This window comes from Leptidea sinapis, chromosome 6 (genome assembly GCF_905404315.1).
Source record: "Leptidea sinapis chromosome 6, ilLepSina1.1, whole genome shotgun sequence".
Classification (NCBI taxonomy): domain Eukaryota; kingdom Metazoa; phylum Arthropoda; class Insecta; order Lepidoptera; family Pieridae; genus Leptidea; species Leptidea sinapis.
The window spans coordinates 1,836,284-1,851,606 of record NC_066270.1 but is presented as its reverse complement, the minus strand read 5'-3'; the positions used below and the strand labels follow the sequence as shown (position 1 = coordinate 1,851,606).

General features: G+C 39.3%; 1 protein-coding gene across 1 annotated transcript in view; it reads right to left on the bottom strand.

Annotated features, from left to right (window-relative positions):
- The window catches only part of LOC126964851 (myosin-I heavy chain), a 51,057-nt gene that overhangs the window by 22,710 nt on the left and 13,024 nt on the right, over positions 1-15,323 (bottom strand). Inside the window, exons 10-25 of the mRNA XM_050808169.1 lie at positions 14,545-14,670; positions 13,698-13,958; positions 13,212-13,345; positions 11,911-12,117; positions 11,221-11,362; positions 10,189-10,421; positions 9,050-9,284; positions 8,023-8,236; positions 7,611-7,781; positions 6,876-7,038; positions 6,211-6,355; positions 5,353-5,509; positions 4,350-4,504; positions 3,991-4,119; positions 2,748-3,029; positions 703-938 (exon numbers count right to left, since the gene is read on the bottom strand). Of these exons, the coding sequence (XP_050664126.1) occupies positions 703-938; positions 2,748-3,029; positions 3,991-4,119; positions 4,350-4,504; positions 5,353-5,509; positions 6,211-6,355; positions 6,876-7,038; positions 7,611-7,781; positions 8,023-8,236; positions 9,050-9,284; positions 10,189-10,421; positions 11,221-11,362; positions 11,911-12,117; positions 13,212-13,345; positions 13,698-13,958; positions 14,545-14,670 (2,990 nt within the window). The remainder of the gene's footprint in view (positions 1-702; positions 939-2,747; positions 3,030-3,990; positions 4,120-4,349; positions 4,505-5,352; positions 5,510-6,210; positions 6,356-6,875; positions 7,039-7,610; positions 7,782-8,022; positions 8,237-9,049; positions 9,285-10,188; positions 10,422-11,220; positions 11,363-11,910; positions 12,118-13,211; positions 13,346-13,697; positions 13,959-14,544; positions 14,671-15,323) is intronic.

Here is a 15,323-nt window from a genome sequence, read left to right as displayed (position 1 = left end):
TTTTTTGTTTAATAGTGATTTTCATTATTATAACACTAGAAATAAGGGATTGCTTGTAACCAATTCTAATAGGCTTCATAAGATACATAACAGCTTTAAGGGTAAATGTATACACTTTTACAATAAAGTCCCAGCCACTGTTCAGGCAATATCCATAAAAAAAAAATGTTTTATTAAAAAATAGCTCTGTCGTAAATCATACTACTGCACAGCTGAATAAGACTAGATTATGATTATTTTATAGCAATAGCAATGTATATACAATGAATGCAACATTTGATTAAAAAGAGCGCAAAAAAAAATGCTAGGAAATTTTCTTGCGCCTTTTTTCTCTCTCAGAGTGCCATTTGTTTTCGAAGCGGTTGTAGTGTTTAGTATATTGGAAATGACATAAAAAGAATTCTTATGGAATAAATTTTGAGAAAATAAATGGCCTTTATGCCTTTATGTGATAGTACGGGTAGGTACAGTGTCACCAATTTATCTGTGAATTGATGGGTGTCGCCATCCTCGTTTCAGTGCTGCTAATTAATTCCAATGTGCACAAAAGTCGGAAGCATTACTCTAAAATTCATAGTATCGCAATAAAACATACGGAACACTCGAAAGTAGTAGACACTGACAGTCAAATGACATTTCAACATGGCGGCCGTAGTTCCTATTTCTGCCACTGCACAGATAAGTTGGTATTACTATACTCACATCTCCCAGGCCGCGATGACGTCATAGAGGTAGTGCGTGGCGCGCACGTGCTCCTCGGTGTTGGCCCGCTGCTGGTAGATGGCCCAGCCGGCCCGCGACCCGCTGCTCAGCCCGAGCTTGTCCGCGAGTCGCGCGGCCGCGGCAGCCGCCGTGTCCGCGGGGTGCACGTCGATGGCTTTGGTGCGACCGTCCAGAAAGAAGAAGCGGCACACGATTGTGCCTAAACGACGCATAGCCTGTAATTACATATTGATGTCTCAATTAATATTAATCTACTCTACGAAATATTTAAACGCATACTGTATTTATGAATTATATCCATAACACGTTTTTTTATTATTGACTAGTTTTGTTCGACGAGTATACAGTGGTCATACTCGCCGCAAACTGTTAAATAATAGTTATTTATGCAACTGTTGTGTAATAAGGAGTATTAAAATACGTCTGTGGGATTATCACACGAAGCGAAGCCGAGTGTGATAATAGTATCACATGAGTGTAAAAACAAAGTATTGTATGCAATGACTTTATCTACACCCATAATATGAATCCTCTATAAAAGATTCTGAAACAGTGAGCTTACTGCTAACAAAAGACAATCGGATGATGTAATGTTGTACTGAATTTCATTACAACACTTGTTTGGATGTCTTAATGTTTATTAGGACATTGGGTGTTTTAATGTTGGCAATAAGCTAACTGTTTTAGATTCTCTCTCTATTTAAGATTCTTCTTTAATAGAAGAATTACAGCATGGGTGTAGATAATAGTTATTTATGCAACTGTTGTGTAATAAGGGGTATTAAAATGTTTTAATACCTAATTATCAACAGCTGCATACAAGACTTTATCTACAGCCAGAATATGAATCCTCTAAAAGATTCTGAAACAGTTAGCTTACTGCTAAGATTAAACCACCAGTCCTAGTAGTAACCTAATGTCATCCATTACTGATTACATACAAATAAACTAAGTATTAATGAAACAATTATTTATTTTAGTAGTAATTTACATTTTGTATGGTGCAATAATTAAAATTCACTCGAATATTCAGCGTTTAAAATGAATCGTTCATTTTTTGTAAACAAAACAATAAAAATATCGAAGAAAAATGGCGGGGATTCTAATAGCCTACTTTTTTTTTACGGCGCGCGACGTTCTGGTAGTGTTGAACGCGCGTAAATGAAAATTTCTTTTTTTGAAATTCATACAGATACCACGCATCGAGCAATAAGTATGTGGATGTCTGTTGAAACTAATTGCGCATGAAGGGATCGAAAAAAAAACATAGGAGTGTTGTTATGAAATTCAGTACAACATTACAACACTCGTTTGGATGATGTAATGGTTATTAGAACATTGGGTGTTTTAATGTTGGCAATAAGCTAACTGTTTCAGAATCTTTAATAGAGGATTTAAAGCATGGGTCTAGATAATAGTTATTTATGCAACTGTTGTGTATTAAGGAGTATTAAAATACGAATGTGGGATTATCACACGAAGCGAAGCCGAGTGTGATTACATGAGTGTAAAAACAAAGTATTATATGCAACGACTTTATCTACACCCATAATATGAATCCTCTATAAAAAATTCTGAAACAGTGAGCTTACTGCTAACATTAAAAGAGACAATCGGATGATGTAACGTTGTACTGAATTTCATTACAACACTCGTTTGGATGATGGTTATTAGGACATTGGGTGTTTTAATGTTGGCAATAAGCTGTTTTAGAATCTTTAATAGAGGAATTACAGCATGGGTGTAGATAAAGTTTATAACAAACTACTTGATAATTTATTATGTTTTAAAGTAATAACACTCACTTCTAGGATTAATAATACACAAATAAAGCTCATTTGGTTAGAGCACTGCCAAGGAACGCCAGAGATGGTGAGTTTGTGTCTCGCATTTTTCATAAAATTTTATTTGTGTATTAGACTACTTAATGACATCGGTAGTAAATAGGTGTTCGATAAAATTAAATTGGTTTTCGCAAAGCATATCCCGATTTTGATACGAAACAACGAAACGACAAAACTTACAGCAATCTCGACCGTGCTGGGAGGTAGTTGCCTAGGCGCGGCGCCCCGGCAGTTGTCGAGGCACCACTGCGCACAGTGCGAGGCGCGCGCGCCCGACGACACAGAGCTCAGCGACGTCACGGAGCCGGCGGCGGCCGACGCGGGCGACGCGGGCGACGTGCGCGCGCGCAGCCAGCCGCAGTAGTAGCGCGCCAGGCCGCGACTGGGCTGCCACGCCACGGCGCACAGGCACAGGACGAGCCACACGCGCTCCGCCCACTCCTCCACCGGGCAATCCGTTATCTGTCCACACACCGCATTTTATACGTTTCGAACAATGACGTTCCGTACATATAGACAAAGCACCTCATACATAACCTTACTCTAGTTGTTTAAAATATTATTGGTCAATAGGCAGCAATGTAAACCCATTCATTTTCGGCTGCGTATTTTAAATTTAGAACCCGATTTGGACAGTGACATCAGTGGAGTAGTAGTAAGGTATTTTTTAACCCCAGATGAAAAAGAGTGTTGCTATATGTTTACGTTGGTCGTCTGTCCCTGTTTTCTGATCAAGACCTGTTCAGTCTGAGGTCTTTTACGTTTTTAATCAAAAATCATACTCAAATAATACAGACGAAAGTGTGCTTACATTGTCTTTAAGCACACTTTTTCCTTTCCGCTATCAGACTGCGAATGATATGTCCATATGTATAGATAAGAGAGTCATTGGTTTCGAAATTTGTATTTTAAAGTGTAAACACGTTTTGAGCATGATGAGAGAATATTCTTCTGAGAGTTATTATTTCGCTACAATATTGCTTTGAACATATTATGGATAGTAATGCTTGATTTGGTTATTTTAGAAAACCATAGTTTCATTTCTCCATCATTCACCAAATTGAATTAAGCTTATTTATTTATTTATTAGGGTTTACCGACAGATAATACACAGAAACTTATTTAGAATACATATACACAACTTCAAACTATAGTGAATTTCCAATTAACATCCAAGCATTTTAGGCGGATAAATAAATTTTATATATCATTAATCATGATCCTATAAAGTGTGAGCTGGAACGTATCGATAAATATATCTTTTGAAAGCAGAGACTGTTGATGTCAAGTAGATTCATATATGTAACTCAATTTCGTATGACTTGTTGGTAGCAACATTTTTACATACTCCAAATACACCTATGAAACAAACAATTTTATTAGGATTAAAGTTTAAAATTATCAGATTTAATTATATTTTTACCTGTCTGACACACTGCACGAGTATCTCATCCCTCAGCTCCTCTCGATCCAGCCCCTTCCCAATGATGCTCTGGATGACTTGGGTCTCCTTATCCACTGTCAACTCACCCCTCATGTATCGACAAAGATCCTGGAATATTAATATATATATAAACCAGCTGACCCGATAGTCGAACTGCACATAATAAATAAAATACGTATTTTTATGTATTTGTCAATAATTTTTCATAACATCAAGAATTATTTCGTAACGTATGCTCCTTCTGACCTAAAACGTCGCATGTATTAGAACTCTTGTTTTCAGATGCCTGGTGAGACTCCTTCTCTAATAAAAAAGTGTAGAAGTAAAAGGAATCTCACCCTGAATATATTAACAGCGGCGGTAACGCAGTCGGGGTCGTGGAGCTGGATGTGAGAGGTTGGGATGTTGTTGCCCTTGTGGTAGGTTATCATCTCTCCCTTCGTCAGCAGCTCCATCGATTTGCTCTTGCGGGTCAGCGTTGCTATTATTGTCCCTGGAAACAAAACAGATTCAAACTCCAGCTCATCATATACTACTAATTTAAAAGAATAATGGCCTTTCTTTTTTGTGAAGGTTACACTAAATTAGAACTTCAATTAATTTATTGTCACCGTAGTAATTAAAGAAACGATCCAGGTGTTCCTGAAATTTACAGTGATGATCATAGTTATTGATAGTGTAAAAATCAGGTCGTAGCATGATTTTGACAATGCAATTTGAAGCACCTATGAATATCATTAACAAATATTAAAATAGAGGACCTAAAATAGACTCCCGAGGTACACCTGAGCTTGATTCATGATCATTGATAATAACGTTATGTGTTCGGATATAATTAGATATACGATTTAAAAATGATTATTACGATTTATTAACCATCACAATTTATCTAGTATTTCTAACTTATTCTTTATCGCTAGTTTATCTAGAAGCATTCTCGATCCACACTGTCAAAAGCCTTACGAAAGTCGCTAGAGATACATTTGTTTGTTGACATTTAATCCTTAAAAAATTTGGCTAGTATAAATTACAATAATTAGTGTTTGTCGGAAGTCGTTTAACAAAACCTTGTTGATGTTCAATTAGTTCAGTGTTTAAGGAACAGACTACAATGACGGTAAGGCAGACGAGACGAGCAAGACGTGAGTGGCACCGCGTTGTCGCTTGTCACCTTAAAGCACAGATTTTAAAATCTAAGTAGCCCAATAATTTACTACTATCTACGGAGCCTGCAAACCAAAACCCAAAAAAGTGTAGCTGGCCTCGGCGAAGGAGTCTCTAACTGGTATAGATAGTTGTGGCGTAGTAATACCAGGCATTTGTAATATAGCATAAACAAACCTTCAGGTGAGCGTGGGTGGTCGTTAAAGCACAGCTTGGCGAACTCAGTAAGGTCGGAGGCATCGGCGGGCAAGGTGGGGTCGCCATTGACGGGCGCCTCGAGCTGGTGTAGGCGGCGCTCTACTCGCTCCTTGCGGCGAGCGCTGCGCTCCGTGCTCTGAAAACGACATGATAGTAGGAGAAACCTAGCCCGTAACACCAGATGCGTACCAATTTTAATTGATATTCACTGCGGGACATGTGCGGGTAGTCAAAATTAATCATATCATCACAAGTGAATCATAAAAAAAAACTTAAAACAATTGCGAGAGTATAGTATGACGAACACATCTGTACAACTTTATACTACCTGATACGATAAATGTTAATGTTTGTATGTTATAGAGTTTATTACTCAATCACGACTGGATGGCTGAATGGATATCAATGAAATTTTGGCAACAGAGAAATATCAAAGTTTGGTACAGAACATAGATGTTATGTTCCACTGGCACAGATTTGCTTATTGATTTCACAGAGCATGGGTCAACATGATTTATTGCTTAACTCATCAGAATGTCAATGCGAAAAAACTCGTTTCAAATAAAATTGAAGTATTATGTGAATATTTTATCATATCTAAGTGAATTTATATAATATCGGAAAACCTTCGAAACTTTATGAACGTTGTGTTTCACGACTTCAAGACCTTTTGAGTCTGTAGATTTTAGTCACTGCATTTTCACTGGCCAATTGCGAGTTAGCCAACTTCACAGATGTGTATAGGTTAGTTCGGTTTGTCATGTATTATGCAGTAATTGATCTTATTTCATTTAGGCGCCATGTAAACAGGCGTTATGATAATGAGGATATACTCACGGTTGCATCTCCGTTTGACAGCGGCGTTGGACTTATGCATGAGTCGTTGACTGACGGGGACTCGGTCTGTGCCGGTGACGTCACGGCGCTCGGGAGCGGCGGTAGCGGCGCTTCAGGCTCCATTTCCGACTCACGGCAAGAGAATCTGTCAAACGATATCAACATCAGATCTCGTTGCGAACCCGAATATAAGACAAAGCCAGCTCGAGACATAAGGTGGAATGTTTCATAAGCCGGTATTTATACCGGAAACTACACGCTCCCATCCAGACCCAAACAGTTCAAATGTCCACTCTGCATATACATTTATCCTGTGCTTCTCCAGAGCATAAAAATAATAGGGTTAGTCTCAGACCCAAGGGTGTCGTAAGAGGCGACTTTACGACTAGGTAGACTAGCAGAGGATGCTGGCTAGATTATGGGTACCACAAAGGCCGTGAAGCAGTAATGTGTAAGCATTATTGTGTTTTAGTGTGAAGGGCGCAATAGCTAGTGAAATAACGGGGCAAATGAGACTTAATCTTGTCTAAATGTGACGAGCGTAATTATAGTGTCACTCAGAAATTTTGGGCTTTTCAAGAATCCTGTGCATTCTAATGGGCATCAATTACCATTATTGTCATATAAAAAACGGTTACTTTAATATGGTGCGGGGTAGGGCTCACCCATTGGTCTCTGGCGGGTTGACGGGCGGCGGTGGAGGTGACAGCAGCGGCGGCTCGCTGCCTGGCCGTGGTATCACGGACTCGTATATCGGCTCCTTATCCTTTATAACTGACAGTTTTCCGTTCGGTATCACGCCATTCGTAAGCTCCGGTGGTGTAGTGTCTGCATAGAGAATAAATAATGCAATTATTTTTGACGATGACTCGATGACCCACTGAATAAGGAGAAAGCTGAGCTCTCTTTTGGCGTCCAACTCGATTCTTGATGGCCGTTCATGCCGAACATTTTCTACCCACATTACGCTTATATATGGTATTATATGACCACGCGTATGACTACAAACTTTTTACTACTCACAGCCACTTTGTGGAATTATCTGCCGATTGCTGTATTCCCCAAGCAAGTTACGAAATAGGGACTTTCAATTCTATAAGGCCATCTCAGTGCCCAAAATGGCATTTTGTAATATAACGTAGTGCCAATACGTCGTCTTACAATTATGACGGCGCAAGGTCAGTCACATGGCGATGTTAATCGGCGACTGATTTTTTGAATCGAATTTACAACGGTGTGTTCGGAAGAGCTGTTTGATCTGATTTCTGCCCCCGAATCCCAAGACCTCAACAAAAGAGTAAGTCAGTATGGTAGTTAACCATCGTACATTCGTATGTCCTCCTGTAACATAAAAAAAGCAGAGGCTAGTGTGCACGCAAATTGTATACGCGCAGACATACCTTTAACTGGTGGAGGAGGCGGCGGTCCTGCTGGCTCAGGAAGTGTGCTGTTCGGCATCATGGGTGGTGGCGGAGGAGAGGGAAACACTGGGGAACCGTCCATGAGGGGCTCCGACGACGGGGGCGGGGGCATGATCAGTGACGACGACATCTCGCCGTTCGGAATGCGGCCTGGAAATGGAAAGACACATCAAGTCGATTGAAATATTGGGTACAAGCCCGTTACTGTAGAAAATGTCAAAAATTTAAAGCATATAATACAATGCCATCACCTAAAGTGATAAACAGAGATTACGGACATAGATTAAGGCCGGTCCCGACGAGCGCTTTATATATCTTGTGCGTTTACGAAATCTTATAATTTCAGTATTTATTTACAATTTAAACTAAAAAAATACAAAAGAAATCTCACCATTCATCGACGACGTCATTTCGTCATGCGATCCATTGATTCCATTCGTCAACGAATTATTAACAGGTGTTGCAGGCTGCAGTATAGATTGCAGCGGTAGCGACATTGGCGGCGGAGGAGGCGGTAAGAACTCTGAAGGTGCTCCATCGGGCTTTCGTTGGACGTCTGTATTTTTCGTCAGTTCATTCATTTCTTCCGCTAATACATTCTCCAACTGTGACAAAATAATAAATGATAAGTAATTACTTTTCACTAAGTTAATTGGTCACATGTAACGACGGAAAATTTATGAGCAGCCGATATATCGGCCATGCCAATCGGCGTCGATACTCACAACATTGTGAGTATCGTGAACGCCGATTGGCATAAAAAGCATTAACGCTAAAAGAAGTTTAAACAAGATTACTGAAGTATTTGCTGTCTTTTGATGTTACTTTTGACTTAAATGTTTTCACGATGTCGTGTAATAAAAGTTAAAACGACGAATACATATCTATTTCTAATATATAAATAAATAATGAGGCTTCTTTGCACAGGATGCCGGCTAGATTATGGATACCACCACAACGGCACCTATTTCTGCCACGAAGCAGTTATGTGTAAGCATTATTGTGTTACGGTCTAAAGAGCGCTGGAGCTAGTGAAATTACTGGGCAAATGTAGTGCCTCACTCAGAATTTATAGGTCTTTCAAGAATGCTGAGTGGCCATTGCATTGCGAATCGCGGTGCTGCCTCGTTTTCTAGTTATTAAATAATCCTTACATGTTTTAAAGCATTAATATCTCTGTCTTTGTTTTTTAACATTTGTATTATTATTTTTTCTTTTCTTTATTTAATGTTAATTGTTCATATCTATTGTAATTGTAAAAAAATTGGTGGCAGTTTTTCGCAAATAAAAAAATTATTATTATTATTGCATTGTTATGAGCAGGGCGTATTAATTATCATCAGCTGAGCGTCCTGCTCGTCTCGCCCCTTATCTTCATAAAAAACAAGAATAAACAAAAATAGGAAGCATCAACACACCTCCTGGTTGAGATCGTCCGCCAGCCTCTCGATGGAGTCCCCGATCTCGTGTATGGAGGGCTGGTAGTCGGGCTGACCGTCGGGAGCGCCACGCTGCGCCGGCACGTCGGCCAGGAAGTCGAACAGGTTGTCGAGGTTCACGGACTCGGCGCGGTCGCCCGAGCGGGCCACGACACGCAGCTGTTCCGCCATGCTCTCCAGCTCCAGACGCTCTTGCTCGGCCTTCTCGGCGATGCTGTTCAAGCATGTACGTATAAATGAGAAAACTGTGCAGTTATACTTCATATACTTTATCTACAGCCATGCTTTAAATCCTCTATTAAAGATCCTGGAACAGTTAGTTTATTGCCAACATTAAAACACCTAATGTCCTTATAACCATTACATCGTCCAAACGAGTGTTGTAATGAAATTCAGTACAACATTACATCATCCGTTTTCATAATAAAACTCCTTTAGATGATACTCATATTATGGTTACTAGGACTGGGTTTTTTAATGTAAGCAGTAAACTAACTGTTTCAGAATCTTTTAGAGGATTCTTCACCTCGGAAAGTACAATACTAATGATGTCACAAGTGGGCCGAAACTGAGTCACTCATATCGAGTGGGCAATAAAAACTATGCATCCAATTATACGGCCTCATTTGTTTTTGATGGTCTATTTAATATTTCGAAGGAAAACGGTACTAGCCATTTAAAATTTATATACAAATGATGTGACAATTTTTTAATGTATTTCTTGAATACTGACAAAGACTTCACGATGCTCTCTGAGTAAAATTTATAAAACTACTTATTTTACTAGATATGTCATAGAATTATTTGTTTTTTTCGGTGTAGAATATATAGGAGAAAGTTCGATATCCGGTTTCATGCCTTCACCTCGTGACTTCAAATTTCATTCTCGTAGGCATCGTAACGTTCTCTCATTGGTGAACAATATAGTGTTTTACTCAGATCTATCCAGATTACTTTAAATATTACTTTTTCTCTTTGAGATTCCTCTGATGTAAAACTGAAAGGTGAGTGCTGCTGTTCAGTACCATCAGGTGACACTCTAGTGATATTTTACTCCTATTCCATAAACTACAGGGGAGATACTGTGGCAAAATGAAGGAATTTTGATAGAGCCCCACCTATTCCTCTCCTCCCTGAGCTTGATCTCCTGGTTGACCCTCTTCATCTCCCGCAGCGCCGTGGCCACCTCCCTGGCGAAGGCGCCCCTGAGGTGCCTCTGCAGCGTGAGCGCGGCCCGTCGCAGCCGCAGGAAGTGCGCGCGCTCCACCCAGCCGCGCCACGCCGCCTGCAGCACCACGGCAGCCTGGCGCCACTGCACGAACTGACTCCGGGCCTTGGTGCCCTTGTACCACTGGCAACCATTCTCTCACTTATTAAACCTGAACACCGTTCGTGATAAATTGACACCCGATGGTGACGTCTCAGGCCAAACATTTATATTCCACTATAAAGACACGCCATAAATCTTCAAACCTGTCCTTTTACGGCCATTCCCTATTTATATAATTAGGTGTCAGTAATCTGAAGCTGTCCCAATATACGACAGCCAATATTACTGACAGACACAGATACGGATAATATTGGGACGCGGAATTGGGAATTGTAATTTCCATACAAACTTCTATCCCTGGTAAGCTATACGAATAAGATGAGTTACCGTCGATAAGTTTATTCGGACGATGTTTTTTCAAGTATGCCACAACCGAAGATAGATAATATTGGGAACGGCCGTTAGCGTTCATTTATCACCAAAAAGTTCGTTATTCTATAGTCTGATTATAATTAGGCTATATTAGTATTAATCTATAAATTAAAAAAAAATGGTTTAACCCATAACGCACTGTAAGTCATGCATTATTAAAAACACGTCACATTTTATAAGCCATTGATGTGAAAAACTTAACATATTGGATCGCTATCGAAGTTTTTTGTTGGCTATTCGCTAGCTAATAGAGAGCCCACACAATGGAGGATATAAGAAACTATTCAATTATCCTTGAATAAACCTCGGAGCGTTTTACGTTTTTAGAGTAATTTACTTCAATATACATGAAACACGTGTAAAGAGACACATTGTTTACGGGCGCAGTAAACCACGATTAATAAACAGAAAAATGCTCTCTTTAGAATATCGTAAAGTGTGTCCAAACCTTTTGTATGAGTAATGCTGATGATTGTAGCAGCGCCGTCCGCTTTGCTTCAAGCGGGCCGTGCACTGAGCTTCTCATAAATATTTTAGTGTGACCGATTTGCCAGTCGTCCCTGGGTGCGTTCACCAAGCTCATAATTGCTCTGAAATATTAATTACATTGAGAGATTATTAAAATATAAATATTTTAGATATAAACAATACAATTGACAAACATTTAAATTGATTTGAGTAAATAATTTTTTCTGCTACTTCTTCCCACTGAATCTCAACTTCTGCTAAAAGTGCTAAAGGTTAAAATGTACAACTTAGACACACACAAGTGCCTCATTTGACACGATAATATCCTGGAATACAAGCCGTTCAATTAACAATAAACGGACCTGATGACGCAATTTAATTAAATGCCGGCAATCAATTAATGTTTTTTTGTAAGACTAAATTGAGTAACATAAATATATTTACACAACCGAAATACCATGGCTGCGACAGGACTATCCAATTGGCTGGTTAATTCAACTAAACGGCTGCGACAGGAAGAGTCGTCCAAATTATTGGTTGATTTAACTATCTAGTTCTAGCTAGGCATATCGTTGCCATTTTGGCAGTGACAAGCCTAGCCATCTAATTGACCGGTTAATTTAGCCTGATTGCTGAGACATACACATAGACATAACCAAGCAATACTCACGCGACATCTGGCTGCTGCGGCCGCGGGTGCGGCAACAGACAGCGGTAGCGCGCCGCAAAATGCGGTGCGGGCGCGTGCACGGGATATCCGTCACGACGTATACGCACGATCTCGTTCATGCCCAAGTACCGGAGCTGTTCCATCACAAGTTGTTCGTTATATTTGCCCGCCACCTTGTTTTCATTTGGCTTAATGCAGCGGACGTACCTGATAACAGAATTCGCGTTATAGATGTGTATTTATTATGGCTAACCAACTAGAAATTTTGTTTACTCACACAAATAAGATGGCACGTGTTATTCAACTTAAAGGTATGCACAACATTACATATACGAAATATCAAGTAACAATTAAGCAAAATATTTCTAAATGTTCATTTTTATATCAATGAAGTCATGTATTTTTCAAAAATTTATCAAAAAATGTATACATGTCTCCACATAGTATTTCAGTGTTTGGCAACAATTAATACGTCGAAGTGTAGTAAGTTTCTTGATATTTTAACTCAATCGTATAAAATATAATCAGTCATATCACTAAATAGTATAAAACGAAGTCTCTTTCTCTGTTCCTACATCCCTATGTATGCTTAAATCTTTAAAACTACGCAACGGATTTTAATGCGGTTTTTTTTAATAGATAGTGATTGATTGAAGAGGGAGGTTTATATATATAATTAAATCCATTAAATAGTGGAGAAATACTGTTTTTATTGAGGTTTCTGATATAATGTCATAAATAATTAAATTTTTTCCGCTTACATTGCAAACGCAGGCTGAATGAACCCTACGAGATTTATCAAAATGATGTACAAAGTATTTGTACACATTGAAAAAGTCTACAGAAAACTCCGCTATGGTATATGTCTTATGGATATCCCACAATAAAATTTTTCTTAATTCTTAACAGTATATTATTTATTATGTACAGAACAACAAATATAATATTGCTGTAAACTTTATTAAAAAAAACAGCCACAACCTGAGAGATAAACAAAGAATACAAGATTTTATGACGATACGTCACTCGAACGGTTAGCTCAGTTGGCAGAGCATTGGCACGGAACGTCAGAGGTCGTGGGTTCGGGTCGCGCATCGTTCATACAATTTTGTTTGTGTATTAATCCTAGAAGTGAGGGTTATTGCTTTAAAAACATAAACAATTATTTAAAAAAAAATATAAAAAATATTGCATACCTACAATATTTATCAGAAGCCAATGTGGCTGACAAACCCAATTGTTCTTCCTGAATTTAATTTCAACAACAGTATCTTAATCCCTGTGAGTAATGCAGAACGTACCATACGTCAGTGACTTGCAGCATGTCCACCAGCGACTGCAGCTGCGCTCGGAAGGTGTCCACGACCGTGGGTCTGCCCTTCGACGTGCCGCGCTGAGTGGTACTGGTCGCGCCGGGACTTGAGAGCGATATGTCCTATAGTAATATTTATAATTTTTTTACCAATTGGAGGCATCTTTTAACTACCGGCTAGATTATGGGTACCACCACATCGGCGCCTTTTTCTGTCGTGAAGCTGTGCAAGCATTATTGCGTTTCGGTCTGAAGGGCGCCGTAGGTAGTGTAAATGGTAAATTACTGGACAAATAGAGACTTAACATCTTATGTCCCAAGGTGACGAGCGTCTTCAGCACTATCTACAAAGGGACTTTCTTCCTAGTAAGTTTGTTTACAGGTTAAGAAAAAACAAAATGGCCGACTATGACTGTAGAAATAAATGGGTTGAACAGTGCGTCATAAGTCCGCTGCTATCAAAGACAAGGTATACCTGCGGGGGCGGGGCCAGGTCGTGCACGTAGTCCGCCAGCTCTCGCACGAAGGGGTTGTGCGAGCGGCTCAGGTGGTCGATGAAGGCGTCCTGCTGCGTGTCGCGGTTCTTGTCCACAAACCCGTGCACGCTGTACGTGACGGCGCCCGCGTAGTGCTGCACGCCGAACTCCTCCTCCCACTTGCGCCGCGAGCCTTTCACGAAGCTCTGGTGCTCGCCGAACTCGCCCTGGATATTCGTCAGGTACGCGCCGTCCGAACCCTGATCAACCAAATACATAGTCAATCATGTATAGAATACTAATAATAAATAAATTTAGTTAGGTACAGGTAGGTAAGTTTTTTTTTCAATTTGGCCCAGGATATTTGGACAACCCTACCACCGGCTTCGGTCTAATTGGAATGCCAGTTGCAATTCTTAAGTTTTAGTCTAATGCTTTGCTCTATAATTTATGGTGTAAATTGTGTTCACTTTTTTTAGTCTTTAAATAAATAAATACAAGACTACAATAATAACACTGACGCATATATTTTGGCAATAAACCTGCATCGCGTCGTAAATTGCATTATATGCAGTTTCTCATCCGACTCTTATGTCTAAAAAGCATGTTTTCACAAGGGAACAAAGTCGTGAGACAAGTCGCGGGACATTTACGTGCGACTGTCGGATAAAGAGACAAAAGGTTTGCGTTATCAAAGTTGAATTTATACAATTTAAAACATGATGATGAGAATAAAAGTGACTGGTCAGTTGGCAATTATTAACAATAAGCTTAATGTTGATATTCTGAATGAGGTACGCCAACAACAAGTCCGGCCAAAGAACATAATAATGAATACTGTCATACCTTAGGCATGTGACACTGTTCACTGAGTAGCTTCAACAAACTCCTGGGCGGCTTCTCAAGCAGCTCGAGACACGCGGCGTTGTCAGTGAACTGTATTTGACTGTACTTAATACCTTCTTGCCGGTACTGGAAATGAGAAACAAAATATAAAAATGAGAAATTTTTAGTAAACCACAGGCGAGCATATTGTGTTTGATAACTAGATACGGATACAGACCGAAATCGTTGAGTGAAATTAATATAATTGAGTACATGCAATTTTTTAAAACTTACATTTCATTCCTTAGCAATGTTAAGGCGATTATTTTAAATTATTTTTGATGTCAATTAAAACTGTCAATGTCACCACTTCAGACAAATAATCACAGCGCTTTTAGAAAGAAAAAAACAATGCACAAGAAATTCTCTCTGATTTCTTTAATTCATTCTATGCTATTATCAAAAACAATCAAAATCTAGTCCCCAGGCTCTCAGATACTGAGTAGTAAAATTTACAGAGCCTGTTTTATTAATTTAAAAAGATATAGTCGGACAGCTTTTCGTAAGTGATGGTGATGATCTGCTGTGTAAGTTTTTAATAAATAGTAATTATGTAGAACTATCATCACAAAGGGAAGACTGTGAGCGATTCCATAAACGAGGCGAAAGAGAGGTTCTCAATCCACCTGAGTGGGGGCCAATAGATATAAATAGCCAAAGAGAAATACAATACGTAAAAAAATCGATTTTAATAATTTTTCTGCCTTGTCATGATTCATTATAATATAATGTGCACAAAA